This window comes from Amphiura filiformis, chromosome 7 (assembly GCF_039555335.1).
Source record: "Amphiura filiformis chromosome 7, Afil_fr2py, whole genome shotgun sequence".
In the NCBI taxonomy this organism is placed as follows: domain Eukaryota; kingdom Metazoa; phylum Echinodermata; class Ophiuroidea; order Amphilepidida; family Amphiuridae; genus Amphiura; species Amphiura filiformis.
This window is the reverse complement of record NC_092634.1, coordinates 62,153,921-62,168,557: the sequence shown is the minus strand read 5'-3', so window position 1 is coordinate 62,168,557 and position 14,637 is coordinate 62,153,921. Positions and strand designations below refer to the sequence as shown.

The following is a 14,637-nucleotide window of genomic DNA, read 5'->3' as shown; positions in this document are numbered from 1 at the left end:
ACAGGATGGAAAGCTTTCAACTATATGGCATTTTAAGCAAGACCCATACCTTCCAGCAACTTACAATTTACATAATGTATTATGTGCAACAATAGTGCTTTCTTTCCTTTCTTTTTTTTCTCCAAAATGACCATGCAAGTAGTTTTTAAATTGATAATATTATGTCTCAACAACATGTAATTTATCTGATTTTTGAAGGAAATGGTGCCACATGAGTGCTTTCTTCGAGATCCAAAAATATCTTTGTGGCAGAAGGGTAACGTAAAATATGTCATTCAAAATTATCCCATGGGTAAGTTCAAAGAAATAAAAGTGACTCCCAAAATGGCCACCAAAATATTATTTTTTCATCAAAATCTGTTACAGCGACACTAAGTATCTGGTTTTCAAGGGATGGTGCCATAAAAGGAGAGTATTTTCGCACATAATCATTATAGCATAGCAGTAATAGGAAAACAGCATGGACTTATGGGTAATTGGGCATGTTTAAAATTCAACTTGGCCACCAAAATAATATTTTGGATGTTGGTGTAACAGTCATATTCTTTTAAATGACTGTTACACCAACTTTCAAGATACCAGTTTTTTACAGGAGATGTCATTTTTTTAGCTTCATGGCATATGGTTAACATTCTGTCGTAAAATGATTCTGCCGGCATGCTCATACCAACGGGACCCCTTATATACTAGGTGCATAATGATCATGTGCAAGAGGAATCTTGCAAATATATTCCCTTTCCAGAGAAACCGGCCAACATGTTCGATTTTGAATTTTATTCTGTCGCCAACGAAAGTATAACACACAATCCTATGGACCATTGAAATATACGGTATGTTATAGTCCATAATTCGCCAACGGAATGTCCGATTTGCATGAAATTTAGGATTTAAGATTCTTTTATGAATGTAAAAACACATGAGCAGGAAGAAATTGGGATAGAAATATCCCTTTAACATTATATCAGCGTTCCATGGAAATATTTAACACAACATCTATTAAAATGCTGTTTTAAATACCATTTTAATGAAAAAATCATGTTTTGCAGCCATTTTGGCGGCCATTTTGAATGTTTACATGCCCATATGAGATAATATTAATTGATGCCGATGTCATATTGTTACCCCTTTACCAGAGGGATACTTTGAATACAAAAGAACACAATGTTTGGCACCATTTCATTGTAAATCTGGTACTTTATAATACTCCTGTAACACATTTTAATGAAAAAAAGACTATTTTGGCGGCCATTTTGGCAGCCATTTTGATTTTTAAACATATCTAGGAGATGATAGAAATGACATAGACAACTGACCATAATATCAGCATCCCATGGTTATTTTTAACATCAAATAAGTTAAAATATTGAATTCTAAATGCATTTTAATGAAAACCCCATCTTTTGGCAACCATTCGGCGGCCATTTTGAATGTAAACATGTTATACTGACCTTCAATCATAAAAATAATGTCAGAAATTGATTCCTTGTATGCAAAAACCTATAGAATGATGTATTACACATGAATATTGAGTGAAAACTAAAATTTAAAATTTTCAAAATGGCCGCCGGCGGCCATCTTGAACTCTCGAATTCGCAGCCGCTTTCGCAAAAGCACCTCCGTGATTCTTTAACCTCAAAGGTCCAATAACCCAAATCAAGTGTCAAAATCTCTGCCCTATCCGGTGTAGGCCGGGTTCTAGCTAGGGCCTGGACTATGCGAGGAATGATGCAGACATGCATGGCTTTGAATAGCTCGCGTTGAGGTGATACTAGCGTTGCTCCAAAACCAACCTATATTTTTTCCAACCAATAAAAAGAAATAGAAACTAGGACACCTGTGCCCTTTCAAAGGGCACGAGGTAAGTTAGGCAAATATTAGAATGTCATAAGGATCATTGCATTCAAATTTCAGCTCAATTGGAGCATTTTGAAAACCTGACCTAATGTTTGATCCGTGACCTATAATGACCCCAAATTGACATGTAAACCCATAACTTTTGTAGAGTAACGTGACCATGCTATGCAATCTGTAGGAGTAGCAGCACCGGGGAGTAGCATTTTCGGTTAAAATGACCTTTTTGACCCCTGTAACCCTGGATGACCTCGTGACGTTGAACAACCCATAACTTTTGTAGCCAGCTACCCAATACTACTTGTGACTATTAAAGTTTGGTCGAAATCCGATCAAGGATGTGGAAGGAGTAGCAAATTGTGAGAAGAAAGAAAGAAAGAAGAAATAAATGGCAACTACGACAATTAAAGAGCTTTGTTTCAAAACTCATTACATCCACTTGCCCAATTCTGAGGACACATCAAATAATCATAAAAAAAGATCACTGACATAAGGGGTTTTGCAACAAAAGCAAGTTTTGGCGGGATGCTTGGGTAGAACGAGCATCCCGCCAAAAACTGCTTTTGTTGCAAACCCCCATATAGGCCCTATCAGTGATTTTTTAAATGATTTTTTGATGTGTTCTCAAAATTGGACAAGTGGATGTAAGGGGTTTTGAAACAAATCTCTTCAATTGTGCCCTTTGCAAAGAGCACGAGGTAAGTTAGGCGGACGATTTTGATTACCTGAGCTGATCATGCCACAATAGGCCTACTGTACTGGATAGGATTTATTTTAATATGACTTTTTCTTTAATGACCGTTTTAACATACCTGGATCGTGGAAAGCTGATTTTTTGAAAACTTGATCTTTGACCCCTTAATGACCTTAGATGAATTTAAAAATATTTTAAACATGTTTAGAATGTCACAAGGATCATTGCATTTAAATTTCAGCTCAATGGAGCATTTTGAAAACTTGACCGTTGACCATTGTATGACCCCAATGACCTTTAATGAATTTTAAAATATTTTACACATGATAAGAATGTCATAAGGATCAATGCATTTCAAGTTCAGTTCAAGACGAAGAAGAAGACGAAGAAGAAGACGACGACGACGACGACGACGACGACGACGACGACGACGACGACGACGACGACGACGACGACGAAGAAGAAGAAGAAGAAGAAGAAGAAGAAGAAGAAGAAGAAGAAGAAGAAGAAGAAGAAGAAGACGAAGAAGACGAAGAAGAAGAAGAAGAAGAAGAAGAAGAAGAAGAAGAAGAAGAAGAAGAAGAAGAAGAAGAAGACGAAGAAGAAGAAGAAGAAGAAGAAGAAGAAGAAGAAGAAGAAGAAGACGAAGAAGAAGAAGAAGAAGAAGAAGAAGAAGAAGAAGAAGAAGAAGAAGAAGAAGAAGAAGAAGAAGAAGAAGAAGAAGAAGAAGAAGAAGAAGACGAAGACGAAGAAGAAGAAGAAGAAGAAGAAGAAGAAGAAGAAATGACAAGAAATAAATAAATTAGGCGATTCGACGCCTAACTTAATAAACCCTGGTAACAGGACATAAAATTCAGGACGATAAATCATATATTTTCCGATCACCTTCCGTTTACATGTAGCAGTGTAACTTACTATGATTTGTGCAAACGACTCCAATGTCATCAGAGTGACTGCAGCCTGAGCTGGGTAACTCAATGTGTTCACAGAAGTCGATTCTCCTTTCGTCTCCGTTGCAAACTATATCGGAATAGGCAACACTTCCACTGCCTTCACCAAACACGTTGGAAATAACATGTGCTTCTTTATATGGCAATCCCAAGTGGCGGCATACTACCTTGGCTTCATGTATAATAGCAGGCGCGGTAAAAGTTCTGCTATCACTTATACACATGGTTCCCCAAGAACCAAATAAATTAATTTCAACACGTCCTGAATAAGTACTGGTTCCACCGACTAGCCGTAGTTCTGGTTTTGGATCGCTGTCTGAAAGAAAAGACAAAATTTGTCTGTTTTACTCACATGCGCTTGTACTATCACAAATACGACCTTTCTGCAGTGCCCATTAAAGTACCATTAATAGTAGGGATGACCAATGAACCATGAACTTGATTAGAACACTCCCATAGACATGCAGGGAGCTCAACTGTGCGCTGCTTGCACAGACATTTCTAAATTGATCTCTAAATGCATGATTTCAATGCCTAGGTTTGAAAAAAATATTTATGCCATTGACTAGTAAAGTGCTATTTCATAAGAAACCCCTTTGATACTTTCACAATATGCTTGTTTCATGTTTGCATATATGTTAAAATAAAGAACATATATAAAGGTAAATATATGCTTATGCCAATTTTGCTCCCAATTGCTATTTTTGGACCTTGTCATTTTATTTCGTTCCAATGACCGGTCAGAATGGGAAACTTTGAAAATTCATAATTCGAAAAGTTTTTGACCGATTTTGACCATTTAACCACCAAAATTCTTCTGTTGATGAGTTCTATGCAGAAAACAATCTTTTTTTGTAGCAATAGGGGCAACATGAAATGTTGATGGTTATCCCTATTAATAGCTAGACGTACAAGGAAATGTTGCACATATTTCTGCCTGCTCCTCATTTAAAAGTGTTTTAAAAGAATTCTTAAAGAATTGGTTATTTCCTCTTATCTTCTGTAACCTCATAAATACAAATCTGATACAATCTTGAATGGGCTCTTCCGGTTGAAATCCACACATCCCCTGGACAGAGTTTAATCTTTCAATCAATCAATCAATCAATCAGTCTTTATTTCATTCAAAATACAACAATACAATAACAGCAAAACAACAAACAGAGAGTGAGGGTTACCCGAATGTGGGTTACCCGAGTAGGCGACTCCATGTGAAATCTGCATCCCCTGTGTTTAAGGGGCTGTGCAATAATTATGAGCCCCAGTGGGAGGGTAAAATTGGGGGGGGGTGGATTTTTGTTGAGCCGAAAGGGGGGAGCAATTTTTGCCAAGCCGATAGGGGGAGGCAAGCGATTCATGGGGCGTTTTTAAAATAAGACGCTCTGAAAGGCTTAGGAATATCTATTACAAAAACATTCGAAGAAAAACATTATTAAATTACATGTTGACACTCGTTGCAATTTTTTGTATTCGTATTTCTCCTTAAAAAAAGAGAAAATGTGTCGGTAAAATTCGGGCTCGTACGGGTCCTTCCCCCGTTCGAAGCGAAATTGATTTTCAACGGCAGCGGGCTGAATGACGTAAGTAAATGAAGAGGACACTATAGGGAGAGTGGGGTAATCCCGAACACCTTTTCATATTTAAAAGTCTATTACTACACATTGAAACAACGTAAGATAAAATAAACCATACCTTGTATGCATTTTAACCAGAACTTACCAGTACAGTGGTAATTGTAAGGAAAATGTTTTTAGTGTCACCCCGGGGGTACAATTTCCAAACGGCCTACCCAAAATCACTTGCCCCCCCCCCCACTCGGCCAACCAAAAATCACTTGCCCCTCCTCCCGGCCTGCCCGGCCCACCCCCTTTTGCACATGCCAAGTATTTTTGGATCCCAAGTTGCAAACCTTAATGATCTTGCTATATATTGCGAGCGCAGCATGAAGCAAAAAAATTGCACATTTATGCGTTTCCGTACTGTTTTCTTATGCCAGCTTTAATAGAGTGTTTTATTTAAAAGGCGTCCCATGAATATGACAAAATCACTGCCCCCCCCCCTTTGGTTGGCCAAAAATCCCCCCCCCCATTTTACCCTCCTCTAGGGCTCATAATTATTGCACAGCCCCTGAACATTACAGTATGTATCAAAATAAAGTAAACAGTTTGAAAATTGCACTTAATCAAAAATGCTTTAGTTGATAGCTGACTCAAATGTTAAATCCGGGGGCACTCCACTTTGGAGGTGACGCGTATGTAGGGCTGTTAAGACCCCCTTTTTCAGCGTCGATATGTCACCCAAAGACCCTTACAAGTTCAATTTGACCAGTAACTTTCATTTATAACTGATTTTGTTACTTATTTTGAAAAAACAAAGCAATTTAAAGCCATTTAGAACTTGAATTTTTTTTTTTTCTGTGGTGCTGTTTAGGCTCTCACCCAAAGATTCCATTTAAAAAAGGGCCATGTTCTCACCCAATGACCCCATATTTTTTACATTTTGCTCTCCCCGAATGCCAAAAATCATGCTCTCACCCAATGACCCCATATTTTTTTACATTTTACTCTAACCGATTGCCACTTAGTCAGTGCGAAAGTGCCAGCCCTACACCTATATCCATTTCATATTGAAGTGCCCCCCGGGGTTAAATCACTGATGTATGACCATTGATAAGGACTCAGTGGCTAGCTTTTTCCGTGAGCCGAGTTTCAGCCCTCTTTAAAACATAACTCAAGAACAACGGGACCTACAAAAGTATATCTGTGATATTTGGATTCTTCAACACGCTCGCTATGAAATGATCAGTGCAATCTTGCCAAATTGGCAGTTTTGGCAGCCCAGGGGGTTTAGGGCAAGCGATTTTTGGCAGGCGAGAGGGGGTGCAAGCAATTTTGGTACGCAATTTGAAATCCCCTCCCTCCGGCTCATAATTATTGCACAGTCCTTAAGGGATCTGAAATGGGCGTTTAGAGCGTTTCGACAGTATTTTTATGGGACATGAGAGCACCGCAGACGTATCGAATTGCATTCTGAATACGTATAATGTCTTTCTGATATCAAATAATTTTCATTTTTGAAAATCACGATATAATACAAATTTTATGACAAATTATAAAAATTTGATATTTTTCAAATTTTGATAGGCTCCTATATAACAGTCCTCGAAGTAAATTTTATAAATCTAATGATATATTCTTAAAGTGTATGTAGCTGGGAGGAAAAGCCGACGATCAATTGAAAATTTTGTCCTTTCATATTGAAGATATGGATTTTTTTCCCAAAAGACCTATTTTTTTTGGTGTTTGGGAAAAAAATCCATATCTTCAATACGAAAGGTCAAAATTTTCAATTGATCGTCGGCATTTCATCCCACCTACATACACGTTAAGTATAAATCATCAGATTTATAAAGTTTACTTCGAGTACTGTTGAATATCAAAAATATCAATTTTTAACGATTTGCCATAAAATGTGTATTACATTGCGAATTTCAAAAAATCAAAATTATTTGATATCAGAAGGACATTCTTCGTATTCAGAATGCGTTTCGATATGTCTGATGTGCTCTAATGTCCCACAATAAATACTGTCCAAACGTTCATACCCCAGCCCTTAAGGTCATTTCCAATTTCGATACGGGGGTGTATGGATTTCAACCAGAATTTACCAGTAATGTAAGAGTATGGTAATTGTAAAGAAAATAATATTAGTGTCTTTCAAATTTGCAAATATTGTGAGTTGATAGCTCTAAACAAATGTAAAAACACTGGCGTATGACCATTAATAATGAACTAGCATCTTAGTGGCTATTTTTGTGAGCCGAGTAAAAATGCAGTTGCACAAAGTCAATTAAAGTCGAAACAGGAATAGCACACGTTTCACTTTCTTTCAGTAATTGACAGAACTCCTTGCAGAATTGTATGGCAATCGTGTGATTGCTTTGAATCACCAAGTGGAATGGTTCCCAAGATCTCCTGATCTTACACCACTGGGATTCTTCTTGTGGGGCTATCCGAAAGTCCTCCTGCACACCTTAATGAACTCTAGGCATGCATATTGGCCAAACAGGTGTACAAATTTGAAATTGTTCCAATCTTGTTGACAAATGAAGAGCTTTGTGGAAAAAGCCTTTACATCCACTTTTGACTTTTTGAGAAAAACAGCTTTTCCTTAATTGTGCAAATAATTCATCCAATGTACGACAGTCATTTAAAAATTTCTACCTCCAGCACACCTTACGTGCCAATTTTGAATCGCCGTATCTCGAAATGGCCGACTGCGACTTTCGTCAGACATACCAAGGGTCCTTTCAACTTTTCTGTTTCGGTTTCCGGTTTCGGTTTCGGATCGCATTGTTATTTTGAAGTGTTAGCATGGTACGTGTGAACAATCCTTTTATTCTAGTCTTTTGTTGACTACAGAAAAGTTGAACGAAGATAACTTCTGTTTCGGTTTCGGGAATTATGTTAATTTCTGACATGAAAAACGTGAGATGAGAGGGTTGATGCTAATCTAGACAAAAGAAGTGTCTAAATTTTACGGTCGTAAATTCGCTATAAATTGTACGGCTTCAATTGACTTGCGTTGGGTGTATAGGTACTCCAGCCTAAGCGGGAGTAGATCGTGAAAATAGCCCAGCGTCGAAATAATACATTAACATAATTAATATAAATCAATCAATAGTAATCAGTGTTGCCAAGAATTACGTATACTTGTTCGTGCAATCGCGCAAAAATCGGTCATATTATGATTATGTAGCGATTAAATGGGGAATTATTTTCGTCCCAAATACACCTTAAAACTTGGTAATATACAACACCAGAGAAGTGCGTCGAAGTGAAACTAATAGGATTTCTTTCATTGGAATTGGTAATCTGATAATTGCTTCAGGCAAAATTGCCAGACTCAAATCTATTTTAAATGTATATTATTTGAGAGAGTGGTGATGATGAGACGCGTAGATGATCTGGTGAAGGGGAGGGGGAAGGGGGGGAGAGGAGGAGAGGAGAGGAGAGGAGAGGAGAGGAGAGGGGGAGGAAAGGAGGAGAGGAGAGGAGAGGAGAGGAGAGGAGGAGAGGAGAGGAGAGGAGAGAGAGGAGAGGAGGGAGAGAGGAGGAGAGGAGGAGAGAGGAGAGGGAGGAGGAGGAGAGGAGAGGGAGAGAGGAGAGGGAGGAGAGGAGAGGAGGAGAGAGAGAGGAGAGGAGAGGAGAGAGGAGAGAGGAGAGGGAGGAGAGGAGAGGAGAGGAGAGGAGAGGAGAGGGAGAGGAGGAGGAGAGGAGGGCGAGTAAAAGAGTGATGAGTTTATATAAATTTGTGCATGTTGATCATAGGCCTACTGCTAAAGTTTACCAATTGCATAGCAGATCAAAGACCTATCGGCAGGTATCTACCTATTGAAATCAGCTGATTGGTACTTCAATGAATTTAAGGAGCAGACCAATTCACATAATCCCTTGCGTTTTCGTTTCTGAACAATAGAGCTCCCGAAACAGAAAAAAGATGAAACGAGGGCAAATCAGTATTTTTTCAGAGATAATCTGTAACGATTTTGTTTTTCAGTTTTTTTTTTTTTTTTTTTTGGATTCCATAATATGTTTACTTTAACCTACCATTGAAAACAAAATATAGTTTTACGTCTAAAGCACCAAAATCTAGCATTTTCTGAGCCATACCAAGTCGTTAAACATGTCATTTACAACTTCATTCTTGCATTTAACCATCACATATAAACAAAAAATCATAATCATTTTAATCAAATAACTTTTTTATTTTGTAGCCAAGATGTAAGAATATGATAATGTGTAATTTCAATAAATCAAATTCTAATGCTTGAAGATAGATCAACAGTTTTACTGTGTATCGTGTCTGTTGAACAACAAAATCGATACACGTTCAGAATAGCCTTCATATGGCCCTTTTTCATAGATCGAATGAGCACTTGCTGCTTCAAGTCGTATTAAGTGGTTTATAAGTTAAAATGGATATTCGTGATATTAGGGAACCCCAGTTTCTGAATAGGCCTATATCAGTTCGGGGGCACTGCTAATTCAAAGACGTCTCTGATATCAAAGACGGGTCAGTGATTTCACATACGGGGGTCTGTGATATCACATACGTCGTGCTTTTTTTACAGCTCGGCACTAGATGCAGCACATCGGAACGAAGGTGACTGTATCGGAATATGCTTTCCTATGTTTAGCAAATATCTGCCTGTGCAAACATCATATCTATCTGTGCAAATTCTGACAAATGGTCCCAGAAAGCACTTAGATATAGATTGGCAAAATCGAGCCATTTATGGCCCAAATCCAAAGTACAATGTAACAAAAAATCCCAAGTCATGAGGGGAGTGAATATTTTGGCAAGGCAAAAAAAGGAGGGAACAATGAATTTTTGGCCAGTCAACGAGGAGGGAGGGGAGCGATTTTTGGCGCGATTTTTGGCACGCATTGTGGCGGCACCTTTTCAAAAATATATTCAAAAATGACTTGAAAATGGTAGGCCCCTACGGAAACGTTCAGGCTAAACCTCGTGGCCTGACTCTTGCCCGGGGACTCTTGCACACGTGCATTGGATGAATTCGGAGAAATATGGACACTTGTATTTTATTGATAGGGGTAGGGGTATGTTATGTTATGGCTCAAAATAGATCAACAAAGGCGCGTGCCCACTGCCCAGGGAGTGGGGCTTTGGGGCCTGCAGCCCGGGTCTTAAAAAAATGAGGGAGACAGAGAGAGAAGAGGAGAGAGGGGGGAGTGACAGAGCAGTGGCATAGCCAGGCCCGTTTTTTTGGGGGGGTGCTGATTTTGAAAAAGTGGTTCTTTTGTTTTCCAGGGGGCGATTTTGTGGACCTTCTTCACAAACTTTGGACCTTTTTTTGACTAAAAAGCATAAAAAAACATTTTTTTGCACGCTACGGTCGCAAATTAGGATTTTTTTGGGGACTTTTGCCCCACCGCACGGCCCCACTCTGCGTACGGGCCTGGGCATAGCCAGTGGGGCAGTATAGTGCCCTCTAAAAAATTGAAGGGCGGAAAAGGAAAAGGTCTACTTTTTCGGTCTGATTTCCCAAAAATTGAAAGAAATATCCGACAACTGAAAACATATATAAAATAACTGCCAATACCGGGACGAAAATGTTACAAAAATCAGGACAAAATACTAGCAAAACTGGGTTGAAAATTTAGTTTTGCCACAGCCACCCAGGCTCATTTCAATATCCGGGGATTTTTAGGCAAACGAAGGGGGAAAAGTGGAAAGAAAACAAGGAAGAAAACAAGAAGAAACGAGGAACGTTCTGAGTCATTGCGCATCATAATTATGTTCATGCTTGAAATTTGTGACACGGAAGTCGCATCCACTGGAAATCCGTTCTAAAATACATATATTATGCATTATCATGACATGGTTATAATTATGGCCTATAGGCTATGCTTAATCATGATGGTCGGAAAAATAAGTTAATAATAGGGCCTAATGCAAAATGATGCACCAATTGGCTTTTAGTTTGAGGATAATATCCCCCTCACAAGTCGGGTCCGTTGAAATCTGTTATGCCCAAAATAATACGAATGATAAGTGTAAACTTTTACACTAAATGACTTTATTGTGCCTTTCATAACTTTTTAAAATAAATCTCCAACTTCTGAGGGAGCATATCCCCCTCAGGCACCCTTCTCCGTCAAAAAAGAAAAGGCTAACTTGCAAGTATCCATATAGGCCTAATTGAGCAGGTTTATACCCATGCAGAAGTCAGGTCCGCAGGAAATTTGTTAGGAATTATAGGCCTATCTTTCATAGATATAATGACTATAGGCCTACTATAGCACATCCCCTCAAGCACCCCTTGCGTCAAAGCAGAAAAGCCTAAACTTAGGCTGAATTGGAGGAATTATTGAGCACGTGTGTTCATATAGGCCTAAAACTAAAATTCGCGGCTCAGTTGGAAATTTGTAAAAAAATATATGCGCCGAAAATAACCAATAAACATGTTACACCAAATGGCTCCATTGGGGCTTTCACATTGAAAAAATGACTAATTCGGAGGGGGAGGGGCACATCGCCCCTCAGACACCCCTAGCGGGGCTGCCGCGTCGATGTTCATCCTTTTGAAATTTTTGTAGTTCAGCCCCCAACGGTCCCGGATTCTGGAAACGCCTAGTAATTCTAGTAATAACGATGATAATAATTTTAAGAAATAAGAATGTTTTAATGAAACAGTGACAAAAAATGTTTCTAGTTTCTTCTTGGTATTGGTTGAAATTATTTCCATGAGTCGGGCCTGAACAATTAATTTTCTACTCCCCCTATAATGTTGCAGTTCAAGTATAAGTACTCTATGAAATATTATTGTAAAAGTTTGGTGCATTCATCACCACGTGTTGAGTTTTGATGTGTCCGGAGAATTGAAAGTCTGCAAAATGTCGTCGAGGGAGCAAAGTTATTCTGCAGCATTTAAGGGATCTAAAATGAGCGTTTTATTTTATTGCGTTTCGACAGTATTTTTTGTGGGACATTAGAGCACATCAGACCTATCGAATTGCATTCTTAATACGAAGCATGTCTTTCTGATATCAAATATTTTTCATTTTTGAAAATCACAATATAATACAAATTTTATGACAAATTATAAAAATTTGATATTTTTCAAATTTTGATATATAACAGTCCTCGAAGTAAATTATATAAATATAATGAAATTTTCTTAAAGTGTATGTAGCAGGGAGGAAAAGCCGACGGTCAATTGAAAATTTGGACCTTTCATATTGAAGATATGGATTTTTTTCCCAAAAGACCTAATTTTTTGGGTGTTTTGGGAAAAAAAATCCATATCTTCAATACGAAAGGTCAAAATTTTCAATTGATCGTCGGCTTTTCATCCCACCTACATACACTTTAAGTATAAATCATCAGATTTGTAAAGTTTACTTCAAGTACTGTTAAATATCAAAAATATCAATTTTAATGATTTGCCATAAAATGTGTATTAAATTGCGAATTTCAAAAAATCAAAATTATTTGATATCAGAATGACATTCTTCGTATTCAGAATGCAATTTGATATGTCTGATGTGCTCTAATGTCCCACAATAAATACTGTCCAAACGTTCATACCCCAGCCCTTAAGCTCAAAGTTATGAAAAAGAGCAACACTTTTTTTAGCATTCTCCGATTTCTCACGTTCACTAGAAAGCGTGTATCCCGAGCCCGCGATTTAATTCATAAATTGGATAGTAAAATTAGCAGGAGCTAGCAGGCACTTAATTAGGCTATAGCTACATCCCTGATCATGTTGATTAGGCCTACTCGCAAAATTATTCCCGTTGCGCCAGTTCACGTTCACAATATCGTTTGCGGCTGGCTTTTGAGACTAGGGAGTATGTGATTTATGAGACGTCTTTGAATTATGATACTGTCAGGTGACTCGGCACTGAAGAGTCTTTGATATCAGAGACGTCCAGTGGCGTAGATTTCTTTTTGACATTGGGGGGGGGGGGATGGTGTTGAAAAAAATTCTTTAAGAATAGTGAATCCAGCACCTTTTGGTGACAGAATAAGTTGATGTTACAAATGCGCTTGAAGCGCGCGAAAAATTTTCCTATTTTGAAGCTAAACTGATTAAATATGGTGCAAAAGTGGAATAAATGCAGGCGAAGCGCGCAAAAATTTGCACTTTTGGGGCTAAAATGGGCAAATATGAGATGATTTGGTCAGAAACCTATATTCAGGCGTCAACATTGGGGGGGGGGGGGATGATTGTATGGAGCATCCCCCCCCCTGGCAAATATTGGGGGGGATAAATCCCCCCATCCCCCCCGGGATCTACGCCTATGGAGACGTCTTTGAATTAGCAGTGCCCCCGAACTGATATAACCATGATAACAACATATACAGCGAAATATTTTTAATTAGCGATATTTGGCAAGATTCAGTAAAATTTGTGTCTGTTGAACCCTTTGATGTTTTCTTTTTATATAAAACATGTTTTATTTTATTTTAAAGTAAGGTATGTCAGGAAGCTCAAATAGGACCAAAATATTTATCCTTAATAAGCAATGGGAGAACCGCATTTTAAAAAGATTTTTATGGAGCTACAATATGATGCTTACACTTTTGGCTTCAGTTTTGAACCGTTTCCGACGTATCAAATCTGCCTTGACTTTAACCAACACATCTAAACAACCACAAACTAAACTTTTATTTTGTAGCCAAGGTGTACGAGTATAATCATGGGCAATTTCAATATCCTAGCAAGATAACAGAGATGTGATGATGGAGGTAGAACTTTGAATGACCTTCGTAACTCAAACAAGAAATGTCTTCAAAAAGACAACGCCATGGACGAAGATCATGTTTCATAATTTTGCATTGCAAGTACTTAGAAATGTAAAATGTGTTGTTATTTGCCACTCACCCACTTGAAGATGGATGTTTAGCCCTAATGAGATTCAAAAGTATATTAAAAATAGTCACAATAATGAATTCAAGTGAGGGTCAGAAAATGTTGATCTACATGTACCAAAAATGTATAAAACCAAATCCACTATCTACCCCAATTTATACTGGTACCCCCCCCAACGACTAGTGTCACACCCAACATCAATTAGTGTTGGTAGTAGGCACCTGCACTATTTATACCCAGCTCTGGTCAGATCAGATAATGCTCATTATTATTGTTTAATTAGTGGTCACACTTTACTTGTCAATGCTTGTTGACAGCTTATCAGTAGTCGGATCAGCAGGGGTGCAATTGTATCCTTTTTCATAGAGCAAAATTGTTCAAAATGTTTACTGTCGAATGGTTCCTAAAAACCTTATTTGTGAACGGATTTTCATCGTTAACAAAGCAAAATGTATGCTTAATATATTAATTGTAGTTTCGAAATATTGCATTAGTTCTTTCAAATATGAAACGCTAAAACACAAATCTATCATTATATTTAGAAAAATATAGCATGATAGAGATTGAACCCAAAACAAAGTACACCCAAATTAAGTGTCAATTCAGAATTAAGCCATGGCTGGAAAAAGTTGACATATAAAATTATACATATTCTGAAGAGGATATGTGACACGACCTGGTCCATGGGGCCAAAGGAGACATTTTGAAAATTGAGTAACTGTAATTATTACATTATACAT

The 14,637-nt window shown here is 38.0% G+C and overlaps 1 protein-coding gene across 1 annotated transcript in view; it reads right to left on the bottom strand.

Moving 5' to 3' along the window:
- The window catches only part of LOC140157442 (uncharacterized), a 136,668-nt gene that overhangs the window by 26,621 nt on the left and 95,410 nt on the right, over positions 1-14,637 (bottom strand). Inside the window, exon 3 of the mRNA XM_072180644.1 lies at positions 3,461-3,811. Within this exon, the coding sequence (XP_072036745.1) occupies positions 3,461-3,811 (351 nt within the window). The remainder of the gene's footprint in view (positions 1-3,460; positions 3,812-14,637) is intronic.